The sequence below is a fragment of the Amaranthus tricolor genome, chromosome 3 (genome assembly GCF_026212465.1).
Source record: "Amaranthus tricolor cultivar Red isolate AtriRed21 chromosome 3, ASM2621246v1, whole genome shotgun sequence".
In the NCBI taxonomy this organism is placed as follows: Eukaryota; Viridiplantae; Streptophyta; class Magnoliopsida; order Caryophyllales; family Amaranthaceae; genus Amaranthus; species Amaranthus tricolor.
The window spans coordinates 32,046,788-32,063,143 of record NC_080049.1 but is presented as its reverse complement, the minus strand read 5'-3'; the positions used below and the strand labels follow the sequence as shown (position 1 = coordinate 32,063,143).

Genomic DNA, 16,356 nt, shown 5'->3' with positions numbered 1-16,356 from the left:
AGAAACTAAATATAAACTTTTAGAAAAAAATCTTGAATTTAATTATCACTTGAAACTCAAACCTTACCCAACTCTTGCAATTCTTGTAATAGTCACATTACCGTTACTTAGAAATTGTCTATAGTTTTCTCCGTCTGCCCTGTCGACTATTATCTACTATAGTTTAGACTTTAGACCGTTAGTTCCTTATCAGTCCCACCTTATCGCAGCCGCTGCTGAAAGAACATAGTACAACACAAATAAGCATATTAGTTTCTTCTTCGACCTTCGTTCATCATCAATGGCGGCTTCTTTTGCTAACCAAGTAAAAACCCTAGAAAATCACTATCTCTTGTGTTTTTTTTCTTAGATTGAATTATGCTCTTTCATTGATTTATTAGTTTTGCCTTTATTATTCTTGACATTTGCAGGCAAATGTCACTTCAATTACCGGAAAAAGAAGTGTAACTCCGATGAATGTCGCAGTAATGTCGTCCGCTAAGAGTTCGCTTAAAGCTCCAAGAAGTACTTTGTCGTTTTCGAACTCCTTATGTCACGTGTCTTTCTCGTGCTCCTCTCTCGCTCCTCTTCGTCGGAAACCTAGTTTTCTTCCCTCTATTCGTGCTTCTGCTGAGGTGACCTAATTTTTCTTTTCTTTGTTAATTTGTCTATGGGAAGTATGTGGTGTCTGACTGTCTGGCGATGGGCGGGTTGCCTATTAAGAACAACTTGGTGGATGCCAATCTTGGATAAAGAACTATGATGGATTGGTCTTTAGTGATATAGAAAACTAGAGAACAAAGATTGAGATCAATAATGTAAGAATTAAAGAAAGCAATAAAATGACACACATAATCAGTGAGGTTTGCTTAACTTGGTTTACATTTTGGTTGATTGTGTTGATTGATGAATAATGGAGTTCTTAAGTCAAGAACTCAATAGAAGAATTACAATAGGGAGAGTGAAATTTCCAATGGTGTAATGTGTTTAGACCAAGTATTTTGTGTTCATTGATTGATGAAAATAATGAAGTTCTTGACTCTAGGACTTAGGAAAGCTATGAAAAGCACGACGTCCCAGAACCGTCCAAAATGCTTCGCCATATGCTTGCTCGTTTGCGCTCCTGTGCCTTTTATGCTTTACCTCTACCCCTTAGCTCGTTCGTGCGCTCCTCATGCTTGTGGGAGCAACATACCTTCGAGCTATTAAATTAAACACTTGAACCATGCTTGTGTCAATTGTGAGCCATCAAACAATTCTCAGGGGATCAAACTACAAAACTTCTTGATTCTTAATATGATGGAGTTATTTATAGTAATGTTGAGATATTTGTTGGATAAATAAATGCTCATGCATTTTCCCCAATTTTTATTACAAATTGAATTTGCTATTCTGAGTTACTCCTACAAGGTTAAATTTATAAATATCGAACATCTTTGGGAGTAATTATGCAGTAAAAAATACAATGCGAGATGAACTAACAACAGATATCAGCTTGCAAATTGATATAAATACTCATGAACAATGACTTTATAAAAATCCTTTATGATGCATGTCTTGCTATTTATTTGTACATCAATATCTATGTCAACATTGTGCATCACACTATAGTAACATACTAATAGTATGGGACTTGGCTATTTGATGTGTCGCAAGCAATGTTGCGTTCAATTAACATAAACTATGTAGTCACATCTTCTACTACATTTAGTTAAATGCACATTGTGTGTAGAAAGGGTATAAATGTAGACGTACTGAAATGGAGGGAGTTGTAATTTATCTTTGAGTTCACATAATGTCTGTGTTTAGATTGAGAGCTTGCGGATTGGGAGGGTGGTAGGCAAGAGTCAACTGTTATAATCACCATACTTGTGATTTAGTTTTTGATTGTTAATATGAGGGTTGGGACAATGTCATAGTTCTTTTCAGATGAAAGGAATTATTATTTGTTTGTAGGGGATCTAATTTTTCGCATTGCAGTCTAATTTGCAGGAGATTCCATTACAAGCTAAAGTGACAAATAAAGTATACTTCGATATAAGCATTGGAAATCCAGTGGGGAAGTTAGCTGGTAGGATTGTGATTGGTCTCTTTGGTGATGACGTGCCTGTTACTGTTGAGAACTTCAGAGCTCTTTGCACAGGTTTATCTCTTAAAAAGTTATTGACAAAGTTTACTTGATCGATAATTGTATGTTTTAACTTTAAACCTTTTTCTTAATCTTGCTACAAATTTCAGGAGAGAAGGGTTTTGGTTATAAGGGTTCTTCATTTCATCGCGTTATCAAGGATTTCATGATTCAAGGAGGAGATTTTGACAAGGGAAATGTAAGTTATTACTATCCCATGTTGATATATGGAGTATATAACATGACCTGACGCCACATTGTTAGTTTCTATTTTGTACATGTATATAAACATAGGATAAATTAAGGGTGACCTCTTCTGGTCTTGATCATATGGATGAAACAACCATATTGCTCAATATAGCTTTGTAAATCAGCTGTGAATTGTAAAAATTATTGCAGTGTTTCCAACCATTGCGCAAGCTGCTGCATTTCTGATGGACTTTATCCACAATGAATTGATAAAAATCAGAAAATAAGTTCTCAAAAAAGTGTCTGTTTGCTCGTTTAGTGTATACAAAAAAACCCTGCAGATTAGTTGCTTGTAGTGTTCACTTGTAGTCTGAATGCATTTTCCACTTGTATGGTTTTACTACCTGACACAAATCAACAATCTTTTAAGAACATAGAGGAGTGTTGGAAGAATTTTAAATTGTTTTTTCATTGTAGTTGATGGAATGCAAAAGATTTATATTGTAGCATTGGATATGGAAAATTAAGTGTTTCCTATGTAGGCCTCATCAATCGAACATTCCATTTGCCAATTATCTTTTCTTCCCTTTTGCACTTGGGGTTCTTATTCTAGAACTCAATGACAAAAAGAGTGGGTTTTATTCTTGTCTTGTTGAGTTAGTTGGCTTGTTGTGCTATGGGGATGGTTTTGATGGCAATGTGGTAGTCTGATTGAAAAAAAAAATTAATAGATTTTTGAGAATATAGTTTTTCCTCTTCGAGTTATTTTAGAGGTTTTTGTTATGTGGGAGTCAATCTATGAGCAAAGTTTGCTGATAAAATGGCTTATACTTATGATAGGTAAAGGGCATGAGCTTTTTTGGCCTTAGTGTCCTTTTATTTGTCTTTCTAATATAACGCATCGTTATGTAACACACCCAGTTACGAAATCTCTAAACACACACAAGAGAACAAAGAAGAGACACAAAAGAATGAACGCAACTTTGAGTGCTATGCAAACTCCCACGCAACTTCAAGTGTTGTGTAAACTCCTTTATTTCTGAATTTCTTATTCAAAATACTAGACAACCCTTTACAATGAAGGAGTCCCTATTTATAGACCCTGAGTCTAAGACACAAAAGCCCAAAAGAGCAAACACAAGAAAATAAAAGATAACAAAAAACAACTGAAAGTATTTGTTTCTAAATATTTTCTCCAGCTCACCCCAACTAACATATCATCTACTCTCCTCTTTTTCCTCTTCTCCGATATGTCTTCAGGATTGGTGGCTTGGGTGTTACAATACCCCCGACCCAATTAAGCACCTTGTTCTCAAGCTGTGTATCTGAAAAGGTAGCGAAGGATTTTGTGGCATCCTCCCAAGTAGCTTCAGATTCATCTAATCCTTCCCATAAAACCAACACCTCTCTTGGTTTAGACCCTTGCTGCCGCACTTGAAGAATATCTGCTGGTGTCATCAAAATTTCCAAATCTGCTGTTAATGGTGGAGCAACGACTGTATTGTTCAAATTTCCCACACCTTCTGCCTTTGTTAGTTGAGAGACATGAAAGACCGGGAGTATTTGGTAGTCTTTGGGTAAGTCTAGCTTGTAAGCTGCTTGGCCTATCTTCTGTAAGATTTTATGTGGACCATAGAAACGTAAACCCAACTTCTCGTTTATTCGGTTAGCCAAGGTCTTCTGACGATATGGCTGTACCTTGAGGTACACCCACTCCCCTTCTTCATTTGACATTTCTCTTCTTTTTTTATCAACATAAACTTTCATCGTTGTTGTGCCTTCGCCATATTAAATTGTAATTCATCCAACATCGCGTCTCGCTCTTGTAACAAATGCTCCAATGAGTCTACTGCTGTTGGTTGATGGCTGATCCGGGCTACATGTGGTGGCACCTTCCCATATAGAGCTTGAAAGGGTGTCGTTTTGATGGAAAGGTGTGGCGAGGTATTGTAACTAAACTCAGCCCAATTGAGCCACTTTGCCCATTTCTTTGGTTGTTCATTGGTGAAGCAACGAAGGTATGTCTCCACAACTTTATTTACAATTTTAGTTTGGCCGTCGGTTGTGGATGGAAGGCCGTGCTCCGTAGTAATTGTGTTTGTTGTAGCCGAAACATTTCTCTCCAAAAGATACTCATGAAGACCTTGTCTCTATCGGACACCATAAAAGTAGGAAAACCATGTAGTCGTACCACTTCCTTCACGAACTTAGCTGCCACGCTAAGAGCCGTCTAGGGGTGCTTGAGAGCAATAAAATGCCCGTACTTGGTCAGCCGATCAATCACCACTAAGATTGTATCAACCCCCTCTGTTAGGTAGTCCCTCAATGAAATCCATAGTGATATGTTCCTAAACATGGGCTGGAATGGGCAAATTCTATAGCAGTCTAGCCGGACTTTGAGTTGAAGCTTTAACTTTTTGGCACACTGAACAGTCCCTGACGTAATTAGTGACCTGTCGTCTCATGCCCTCCCAAAACCATTCGGAAGCCAACTGGAGATATGTCTTCGACTCTCCCGCATGTCCCCCCAAAGGAGAATCATGATATTCACGAAGCAGAACGGGAATGAAAGAAGAAGAGCGAGCCAACACATACCTGCCCTTGTAAGGCAATCTATCATGGTTCATGGTGAAACCAGTAGAGGCCTGCTCTCCATTTGAGACAGCCTCTCGAATTCGAACCAAAGCTGCATCTTTCTTGACCTCATCTTGCAACAGTTCCAATCTATGCTTTTGGAACTCCACAAAGCTCCCAATTCCATTGCCCCATGTGATACTCTCGATAATGCATCTACCACAGAATTGTTATGTTCCGGGTTATACTCAATGGTGAAGTCGAATCCCATTAATTTCATCATCCATTTTTGGTAGTCCCTATTGACCTCCCTTTGCAACAAAAAATGCCGCAACACCTTTGATCGGTTTTCACCACGAAGTGCCTCCCAAGCAGGTAGTGCTTCCACTTCAAAACAGCAAACACAATGGCCATGAGTTCTTTCTCATAAATTGGTTTGTTACTAACTTGGATCCCCAAAGTCTTGCTATAGTATGCAATCGGATGTTTTTCTTGCATTAAAACGGCCCCTAACCCATGTTGGGATGCATCGGTCTCGACTTCAAAAGATTTTTGAAAATTTGGCATAGCTAGAACCGGTACTGTGGTCATGATGGTCTTGAGATATTGAAAAACATGCTCGACTTCCATATTCCATGCGAACACGTCTTTCTTGAGTTGATTAGTGAGAACTCTTGTTAGTTGGGCATACCTTTTCACAAACCTTCGGTAGTACCCCCGTAAGTCCTAAGAATCCCCTCAATTCTTTAAGAGTTTTTGGTGATGCCTAAGATTGCATCGCCCCTATTTTTTCTTCATCCACCGACACACCTTGTGCAGATATTATATGTCCCAGATAAGAAACTAAATCCACCCCAATTCACATTTTCCACCATTAACCACCAACTCATTCTTCCTTAGGCATTGAAAAACTTGTTACACATGATGTCGATGCTCCAATTTTTCTTTGCTATATATAAGAATATCATCAAAGAAAACCAATACAAATTTCCTATGATAGGGTCGGAAAATTTCATTCATTAGAGCTTGAAAGGTCGACGGACCATTCGTTAAACCGAAGAGCATAACGAGAAACTCATAGTGACCCTCATGAGTTCTAAAAGCAGTTTTATGAACATCTTGTGCCTTCATTCTAATCTGATGGTACCCAGATTTAAGATCCAGTTTGGTGAACACCGTTGCTCCGTGTAACTCATCAAGTAACTCATCGATCATCGGAATGGGGTATTTATCCGAAATTGTCGCCTTATTCAAGGCCCTATAGTCCACGCAAAATCGCCAAGATCCGTCTTTCTTTTGACCAAGATGAGTGGACTAGAGAATTGGCTAATTGAGGGTTGTATGATTCCAGCTTTGAGCATGTCATGAACCAACCTCTCGATCTCGTTCTTTTGACTATGCAGATACCGATAGGGACGAACATTTATGGGATTGGTTTCCTCCTTGAGGGTGATTACATGATCTTGGGTCCTATGTGGGGGTAATTGGAGTTGGGATTGATTAATGTCTGAGTACGAGTCAAATAATTCCTGTAATTCAACAGGTACAGTAGCTCCCTTGATGCAGTTTTCGATCCCGTTAAACTCTACTAGAATGCCTCCAGCTTCCTTGCGTAACACCTTAAGCATGGCTTTTAAGGAAACTTTGAACGCTACAATGACGGATCTCCTATCAAAATTATTTTCTGCCCTTGCCATGTGAATTGCATCATCTGTGTCTTCCAATTCGTCGTTACCGGACCTAAAGTCTCCAACCACTGGATGCCAAGAATTAAGTCTGAATTTCCCAAATCCAAAGAAAGAAAGTCTTGAACAATGGACAACCCTTGAATTTGTAGCTCCACCTGCCGACACACACCTTTACCCAAGATTTCTTCCTCATTGTCGAGTCTGACCCCAAATTTATCACAATCTTCACACTTAATTCTCAAGGTCTGTACCGCCTGATTCGAAATAAAGTTGTTGGTTGCTCCCGGATCAATCATCACAATTAATTCACGTTCCCCAATTTTTCCCAGTGCTTCATAGTCTTGGGATTCGTAATGCCCACCACAGAATTCAAGGAGATGTTAATTACCTCAAGTTCTTCCTCCTCAGTAATTTCTTCAATATGTAATTCATCACCCTTTGCTTCGTCGTCCACCATAGTGCCAATCAATACACTGATCTCTTTTTTACTACAAACATGATCAAGGGACCATTTTTCATCACATTGAAAACACAACCCTTTGGCTCTTTTCTCCCGATATTCTTGATCTGAAAGGCGTCTTTCCTTGCCGCCGGCTCGCTCCGTACCTAAATTCGCTGGTGGATAACGGCTTCTTGTTGGATTTGATGGATTCTGCGCAGTGGATTTAGGGTTAGGGCTATTTGGGTTTGACAAGTAATTTGGGGGTGGAGGGTTATTTTGGTATTTCATTGGATTCTGATATTTTTGAAGGGTAAAAGGGTAATTGCGCACTATTAGGGCTGCACACGGTCCGGTCTGGTCTGGTTTGACAGAAAAATCAGACCAGACCAGAATTCCGGTCTGGAAAATTTTCAGACCAGACCAGTGAAGACACCAGACCAGATTGTTCTAGAACGGTCTGGTCTGGTCTGGTTTACGATTTTTTCTTTTTATGTATTTTTTTAATTGAGAATCTAAGAAAAATGATAATCTGTAAACAAAATACATCACCAAATCCGAAACATTACAAATTTTCAATAGTTAAGTACATCACCAATTTTATAATATAGAACATAAAGTAAATTCATAGTAGTCACTAATCAGCACTCAGCAATAGCGACTTCATCCATGAATAAGGATCATTGCATTAAGGAACGTCGATAACTGAAGGAGCCAAATTGATCTTCGATGACTATACAATAAAAACAAACATCAAAAACTATGATTTTATAAAATAGACATAACACTAATCTTGATATGAAAGATCACATACCGTTCTCTAGTTGTGCTATATCCTCCAAGCACTCCTCAACTTTTGGAGAAGAAGCACGAAGCCAATCTTGACAAGAAATAAGAGCTTCCGCCATCTTTGGACTTAATGAACTTCGAAATGAATCTAGAACTCAACCTCCAGTGCTAGAGGCATTTTCCGATGCAATTGTGGATACAGGAATGGCTAGCACATCACGAGTTACAAGAGAAAGAATAGGAAACCTTGAACTATTGTTTTTGCACCAGGTCAAAATTTCAAAGCTATCTCCATCTTCTGTAACCTCATCTAAATACTTGTCCACCTCTGTTTTAGTCAATTCCCCATCCTCATGAGACTCTTTGAGTTTTTTGAACTTAGATCTCATAAGTTCTTTTTTCGGAAGATCAGGTTCTACATCTTTGCTTGAACTTGAAACACCATCACTTTGGTTCGTTGTTGCGGGTGTGGAATGAAAGCCTTTGTATTCATCATATAGATCGTAAAGGGCATTCTTTAACCGCATACAAACAACAGAAGCATCATTATCTTTTGTGTACATTTGTCTTATTCCAAATTCCTCAGTTTCCCATTTATATTTAGGATCAAGTACAGCAGCAACATATATAGCATAACATTTAGTTTTCTAGGATCCCCCGATACTTATCACACTTCTCTTTCATTTTCTTTGCCATTTCCTTAAACTCATAATCAGGGCTTTCACACCATTCTTTTAGCAAACAATCAACATTAGTTATATCATCAAAACTACCGTTACAAGTAACATATTGTGAACCAGACACACGCAAAGTTAAATTGTAAAACACTTCTAATAATTGAACTAAGTTCTTCACTTGGTCCCAATCATCAGTAGTAGGCTTTCTTAAACCATTCCCATAACCATGGGGATCTAGAAGATGCTCATGAAAATTTGGATCTTCCCCATCATACCTCTCAAATGCCAATATAAACTTTAAAGCAGCAATGCTTAACATCAAATAAGTTGAGTTCCACCGTGTGACCACATCAAGAGACAACATGTTTTTTGGTGGAATCTTCTCATCCAAAACACACTTATAAAACTTCTCAATTCTAGATGGAGAAGATAAAATAAATTTAACAGCACCTCGAACTCGACAAACAGCATCAGTAACTAATTTGAGACCATCATTAACCACTAAGTTCATGATATGAGCAATACATCTTACATGCAAATATTCTCCATTCACAAACTAGTTCCCGACGTTTTAACTCTTGTTTTTAAATAAGCAATTGCAGTGTCATTAGAACTAGCATTGTCAACAGTAATGGTCATTACATTTTCAAGACCCCAAGCAAGCAAACATTTCTCAATTGCCTTTCCAATGGCTTGACCTTTATGACTTGATATTGGACAAAAGTTTAAGATTCTTTTATTTAACTTCCAATCATTATCAATAAAATGAGCAGTTAAACACATATAATTAAATTTTGGATTGAAGTCCATGTGTCAGTAGTAAGACATACTCTCCTACAATTAGTTTTTAAAAAAGATTTTAGTTTCAATATTTCATCCAAAAACATCTCGTAACAATTTCTAGCAACAGTCATTCTAGAAGGAATCACAAACTTATTTTGCATCTGTGAGCAAAAGTACCTAAACCCCTGGGTTCAAAAAATCTAAAAGGAAGTTCATCAACATTTATCATGAACACTAAGCGTTTCCTACAAGCCTCATAGTTAAACATCCAACTCTTTATGTGAGCTTCTTGTTCCCCTTGTTCATTAACACTTAATTGAAAACTCAATTGTGTTTAAATAGCATTTGATTTGTTATTGAGTGAAAATCTAGGACACTTACTTAAATGTGCTCTATAAGTACTAGTCCTATTTACACTAGGATTGCACTTATATTCACGACCACAATAGTTGCACTTACATTTGTTTTCCATATTTTTGTTTGTAAATTTGGTGAAGTGATCCCATATGTCGGATCTTGGTTTCACAAGCTTCTTCCTTTGTTTGCTCATAGCTTCCTCCTTTTCAGTTTCATTACCATCCTGATCATCCACTTCATTTTCATCGCAAATTATAAAAGGTACATTCATCGACATCTACAATTGAACCACCAATACTTACAAGTTACAACTTGTCATTTCAAAGACTATTTCACATATATTCCAAATATTTTGTTTTCAATCAATATCAACAATCTATTTAGTCTACAATATCAACTAATATCAACAACATATCAACCAAACCTTAATTACTAAGAGGAAGCCAGTAAGTCAGTAACTATTTAGTCTACATAATACCAACCAAACAATATCAACAATCTACATAATTAAAGGAGCACTTTCTTGCATTTCAAAGACTATTTCTACCCAAAACTATCAACATTCAACATAATATCAAGTATCAACCAAATATTTTGTTTGCTGTTTCACATATCTTCCACCCAAAAATATCAAGTATATCAACATAATATCAACCAAAAATTGGAAAAATCAAAACATCAACTTATAAATATTCGAATTTATACAAAAAATTGAACAAAAAAACCCTAAAAAATCAAAAATTCTACCAACATACTTACATTACGAGATTCTACACTTGATTCCATGGTGAAAATTAACACTTGAGATTGGAGAATGGAGACTAAATTAGAAAGAAACTATAAATTAGAAAGCAAGAAAGAATCATGAAAGAAGCAAGAAAGTCGAAGGCGAAGCACAAAATGAAAGAATGGAGACTGATACCTGAAGGTAGCACTGAAGGTCGAAGGCGAAACACAGAATGAAAGAATGGAGAATGAAAGAACACAGCTGCACAACGCCGTTTCCCGCTTGCGAAGAACACAGAATTAGGGATGAATGAAAGAATGGTCTTGACTCTTGAATGAAAGAATGAAGGAACACAGCAGGTTTCCTGTTTTTAAGCTTGGGCCTAACATTTAAATAAAATGCTACTTGGGCTGCTAGACACAATATTAAACTTGGGCCTTCTTAGTTCTCATATATTAATGCGGGTTCCGGTCTACGGTTTACGGTTTTTACCAGATCGGAATTTATTACAGTTTTCCGGTCCGGTCCGGTCTGAAAATTTAAAAACCTAGACAAGACCGAAAACCGTTTAAAAAAAAAAAACCGGACCAAACCATTTAGAACGTAGACCAGACTAAATACTTAAATTACGGTTTGGTCCGGTTTGGTTTACAGTTTAGACCAAACTCTGTTCAGCCCTACGCACCATTAATGGTCTCCTTCCCTACCAAGTACCTGTTAATTTGTTATCAATTTTATCTGGCCACGCCATGGTCTGTTCCAAATTCGTCGGCCCCAAGATTCAAAGCTCAGCCTTGACCTCATCCTATAATCCTCTCAAAAAAGCATCGAGCATCACCGGTTCATCTACTGGATCCAAGTAAGTCAACCTCGTCACAAACTCCTTTCGATATTTAGCCACGGTACCCATTTTCTCCACCGACATCCACTGTTCGTAGAGATGTCCATCCTCACCGGAACGAAAATGTTCCAAGATCAGCATCTTTAAGTCTTCCCATGGTTTTAATGACGTTCTTTGATTCATCCACCGGTACCACATCATTGCTTCCCCTTCGAAACTCGCTACTAACGATTCTACCTTTTCTTTTTCATTGAGTTGGTAAAAGGTAAAGTACTTTTCTGCTTTCAAAATCCATTCATCAGGATCTTGACCATTAAATGGCGGTAATTCCAACCTCCTTGCCTTCCGATTCGATCTTTCTTGATTTCGTTCATCGTTTTGGGAATGCCGTGAACCACTTTCATTTTGACAAATCCATTCTAGATTTTCTCCATCATATCCCATGTTTTCGTTTTGGGTCTGTTTTCTCAAATTATTATCAGAATGGGTGCCCATCTCTAATAACTTGGCTTGCCCTTCCATCAGTTGAGCCAAGACTTGATCAGTTTTGTCTTGTTTCTTGGCAATCTGCTCCACGGTGGCCGAAACCTCCTTCAATTTCTCCAATTTTTGTTCAAATGAACCATCCATTCTTGAATACTAGAAGTTTCCATTATTGCTATTGGGAAAGAAAATTGAACCGCTCGAATACCTATGTAACACACCCAGTTACGAAATCTCCAAACACACACACAAGAGAACAAAGAAGAAACACAAAAGAATGAACACATAGCTTTGAGTGCTATACAAACTCCCACACAATTTCAAGTGTTGTGTAAACTCCTTTATTTCTGAATTTCTTATTCAAAATACAAGATAACCCTTTACAATGATAAGGAGTCCCTATTTATAGACCCCGAGCCTAAGACACAAAAGCCCAAAAGAACAAACACAAGAAAATAAAAGATAACAAAAAACAACTGAAAAAGTTTATTTCTAAATATTTTCGCCAGCTCACCCCAACTAACATATCACCTACTCTCCTCTTTTTCCCCTTTTCAGATATGTCTTCAGAATTGGTGGCTTGGGTGTTACACGTCATTGAAGCAATCAATGATAATTTGGTTGCTCAATGAGGAACAACTTCGCATAAGCAATTTGCAACACCAAAATAGGTGGTGGAACTCTTTTGTGGAATACTGAACACTAGAATGAAAATTTGAGGATAACAATGTGCAAGTAATAGAGAAAGCAATCGAGAACACAAAAGATTCGTTGAGGTTCATCTAACTAAGGCTACATCTTTATTGGTGGCCTTCTTGTTTTGATTGATGATTTAACGATGTGCAAGTAGTTCATGATCTAACAATGTGCACCTCCATTTGGTACACCTTATGAAGCCTTTTCCTTGACGATAAAGTGTTCATTTAGGTTGAAGATGGTTCGCAAACAAGATCAAGAAGAATAAACTAGACTAAAAATATGAGTTCTCCTGAGCAAGGCGATGCTCTTCTGAGCCCTCCTTGCTCATTCGAGCATTTGGTGTTCGAGGCTCTTGTTTTCTGTTTTGCTTTGCTCGTTCGAACGTTTGATGCTTGACCGAGCCATCAATTATGTAACTTTACTTGAATGCTCTCGAATTCCTCTTCATAATTTCATCTTGTCCTCAAACACGAACCATGCTAGTTGCTACCTTGACTTAAGCCACACATTTACAACAATAACTTATCAAAAAAATCTACAAAACCTTTATCCTTGGATTTTACTTGGTTCATTTGTATTTTGTATGAGTTTAGACTTAACAATATATTAGTAGACCCCCTCACACACAAATTGAGGGACCCTGTTGTGTGAGGTTATGGTAATGGCCTGACTTAGCTTTTAAAAATTTTAGGTCCCAATTAGGTTTTAGTATGTTATTTGACAATTGATTAAGTGATGACCAAGGTCCAAGGGTCACTAACCCATATTATGTTTTCTTAATAGCTTTGTGTCAACAAATGACATCTCATCGAGTATTAATGCTGTTTTGCACATCATCTTGGGTTTAGAAGTTAGGTTATCATAGTCCATAGTTCACATGTGTGCCAACTCTATGGCTCAGTGCTGACTATATGCAATCTTTGTTCCATTGTTCTCTTTATTATTTATTTATGGAGGTAGAAGATGAAATTGTTTGTGGTATTAGTGGCCACATTATCTTGTTTGAACCGTGAAAAGTGATGCACGTTGCAGGGGACTGGAGGTAGGAGCATCTATGGACGTAACTTTAAGGATGAGAACTTCAAATGTAAGTCGATATTGGTTCAAAATTATAAATATTGTAATTGCTCAAAAATAGAAATGTTCTGCCTGTGTTGCACTAGATGTGCTACTCCTGATATTTTTACAATGTCTCATGAGCTTATATTTTGTCTGGAAATTTTTACAGTGGCTCATATTGGACCTGGAGTTGTTAGCATGGCCAATGCTGGCCCCAACACCAATGGAAGCCAATTTTTTATTTGCACCGTCAAGGTAATGCATGCCTTTGATATTGACCTTTCTTTGTAAAACATATCACCTACCAGCCTCTCTCTTGTTTACTATTAAGAAAAGTTTTCATTCACACATACTATAGATCCCTGAACAATTGACTCACTGCCATAAGTGCCACAGGCCCACAATTGTCAGACTGCAAAAGTACCTTGCATAAAAGTGGAGAGGGAAACTTTTTTCTTCATAATAATAATGTATAATGTAACACTAAAACAGGAATAGATTTTTACCAAGTATGTCAAAAATTAACTTAATGGCAGGAACCAATAAGGTGATGAAAACTTTGTAGACCAATTTGAAATTTATTGCTTCCTCCTGGACCCGTTACGATTGATTGTCCGGTGATGATGCATTGTCTTCCATCATGGAGATAATGGTACTTTTAGTGTCCGAGGTGATTGATCCATGAATCAAATCACTTTTTCTTTCCTATTGGGAAGTTGTCTCCATTATTGCAATACAAATTTACCTCTTTTCTTTGTCTCCAAACTCCAATGCATCTTCATCAAAAGCTACCTTGATTTGAAACTATCTTCTCATTTGAAGAACTGTAGGCTATAGCCTGACAAATACGTCATTTTTTTGTCTTTTATCATCTATCATGCCTATTTTCTAACAATGAATGAGAAAAAAGACTCGTTTGAAAAGGGATATGAAGGCTTTAGACTTATAGGCTGAGATGGTAGTAAATTGAAATAAATGGAGAAGAATCTATGTAGACGACCATTGAAAATGAGGAGTATATGAGTTCATATGGTTGTCTCCAATTTTTTGGGATTAAGGTTTTGCCATTATTGTTGTGAACACGTATTTCTAATTGCTCCATGATAAACTTCAGGCTATTTTTGTCAATCTGTAATTGAAATATAGTGATTAGTTTTCTTCGTAGATGAATTTCAGGCGTTCCTTTGGCCCTAAAGTGTGAATAAGTTTATATCTGACTATTGGATATTTATTAGCTCTACCCCTGAACTGACGCATCCGTTTCAATTGTAAATGGTTAATTGCTGTTGGGGATTGTCAACACTGGGATGATTAGCATTGGCACATCCGTTTTTATAGTAAATGGTTCATTAATGTTAGGGCATTGCCAACACCGGTGTTGCCACCATTACCTCCTTGAGGCTTCTAAAGGCTGTTATGGCTTGTGGGGATTGTGGGCCTTGCAGCCTCACTGCACCAATAAAAAGACTAGACATCTGCACAGTTTTTTCTGATTAACATTGCCTATACCTTCGTCTTATTAATGGAAAAGATCTACAAGTAGATAGATGGATAACATGTTAATGAGATGTTTTCAGCATGAGATATATTGTATTTTTCAAGCATTGATTATTTTGGGCCTTTTGCAACCAATGTAACAATCTGTTTTAGCTATACTATCTTCTGAATTTTTCTTTTTTTGGCAAATATTTTCTGCTTATTTCTGTTGAGCTATCTTTAATTATGTAAAGATGTTATCAATTATAGTGTAATTAGCACCTTGTGTCTAGAACTGCACGCAAACTTTTTGTTGTATGTGCTGAGCTTTCAAGATTTGGTTTAGAAATACTTGCAGAAATGTAAAGACAATATACAAATGCCTGCTACCTTTGTGCTCAAGAATTTTATCTGATTAATTGCAGACTTCTTGGTTAGATCAGAGGCATGTAGTCTTTGGGCAGGTTCTGGAAGGCATGGATATAGTTAGGCTCATTGAATCACAGGAGACCGACAGAGGTGACCGTCCAAGGAACAGGGTTGTCATCAGTGATTGTGGTGAGCTTCCATCGGTGTGATGCAGACTTGGTGTTGTCTCGATGGTTTTAATCCATTTTCCATGCTTCTAGTTTTGGTCCATGTTGACTTTTCTTTCCACAAGTGTGTGTTTCCTGTACATGTGTTTTCTTTCTTCTGTGCGTGTCTTTCCTTGGTTTTACCCATCTAGAGAAGTACAGTAGTTAAAGAATACACGCAAATTTGATGTATTGGGCAGTATAGAGTATTCACAATGCTTTTGGGGCATATTTCTTAGAGATCATTTGGTGGATAATGAATTACTATTGTAAAGATCAATGATATATGATTCAAATGGCACTTTCACAAATTATTTCCTGTTCTTGAGCATTTGGTATTGCTGGAAAGTATATTGATGAATGCAAAACGAGGCATATTCATTTAAGAATCACAAATTGTTGAGTGAGATGGTCTCACTAATAAATGTGCCTCATACATGGGTTGAATATGAGCTTTTTGTTTGAGGTTGTCTTACCAAGAGACCGTCTCTCACAAAAGTAGCTAATTTGAGGGTATATTGATAATTGTAATGTGAATAGAGATGAAGTTGTGCTTCTCAAAGGGGGTTGGACCAAAACTTCTATTTGTGTTTGAATAAGGTACTCCATATTTACTTGTTATACCTCTTAAAAAGAAAAGTGACTTATTAGCTACTTTCTCGGTTTCTTTAAGCTTGTATCATTGACTTATATTGTGTAGAGTTTTCTTGATTAATGGGCATAATTTATATTTGTAGAATTTGCACCATTTTCAAATATTATACGTGATTTTTTGTGAATTTGTACCATTTTTAAATCATAAATACACTTTATTTAATAACTTTGTTACTTTTTTTAAAAATCTCTCATCATTTTGATACAATTCTATTATCTATATTTTAAAGTTAAAAACT

At 37.1% G+C, this 16,356-nt stretch overlaps 1 protein-coding gene across 1 annotated transcript; it reads left to right on the top strand.

Moving 5' to 3' along the window:
* Positions 1-42: 42 nt before the first annotated feature.
* Positions 43-15,783, top strand: LOC130807728 (photosynthetic NDH subunit of lumenal location 5, chloroplastic-like). The gene is made up of 7 exons (XM_057673050.1): positions 43-304; positions 411-614; positions 1,960-2,122; positions 2,218-2,306; positions 13,386-13,440; positions 13,582-13,667; positions 15,314-15,783. The coding sequence occupies exons 1-7, from the start codon at positions 281-283 to the stop codon at positions 15,464-15,466; spliced, it is 774 nt and encodes a 257-aa protein (XP_057529033.1). The 5' UTR covers positions 43-280; the 3' UTR covers positions 15,467-15,783.
* The last annotated feature ends 573 nt before the right edge of the window (positions 15,784-16,356 follow it).

Bases quoted from the DNA above. Each gene is read 5' to 3' on its own strand.
- LOC130807728 (XM_057673050.1), top strand. From the start codon at position 281: ATGGCGGCTTCTTTTGCTAACCAA. The intron at 305-410 runs GTAAAAACCCTA...TGACATTTGCAG, and splicing joins CGGCTTCTTTTGCTAACCAA to GCAAATGTCACTTCAATTAC. The intron at 2,307-13,385 runs GTAAGTTATTAC...TGCACGTTGCAG, and splicing joins GAGATTTTGACAAGGGAAAT to GGGACTGGAGGTAGGAGCAT.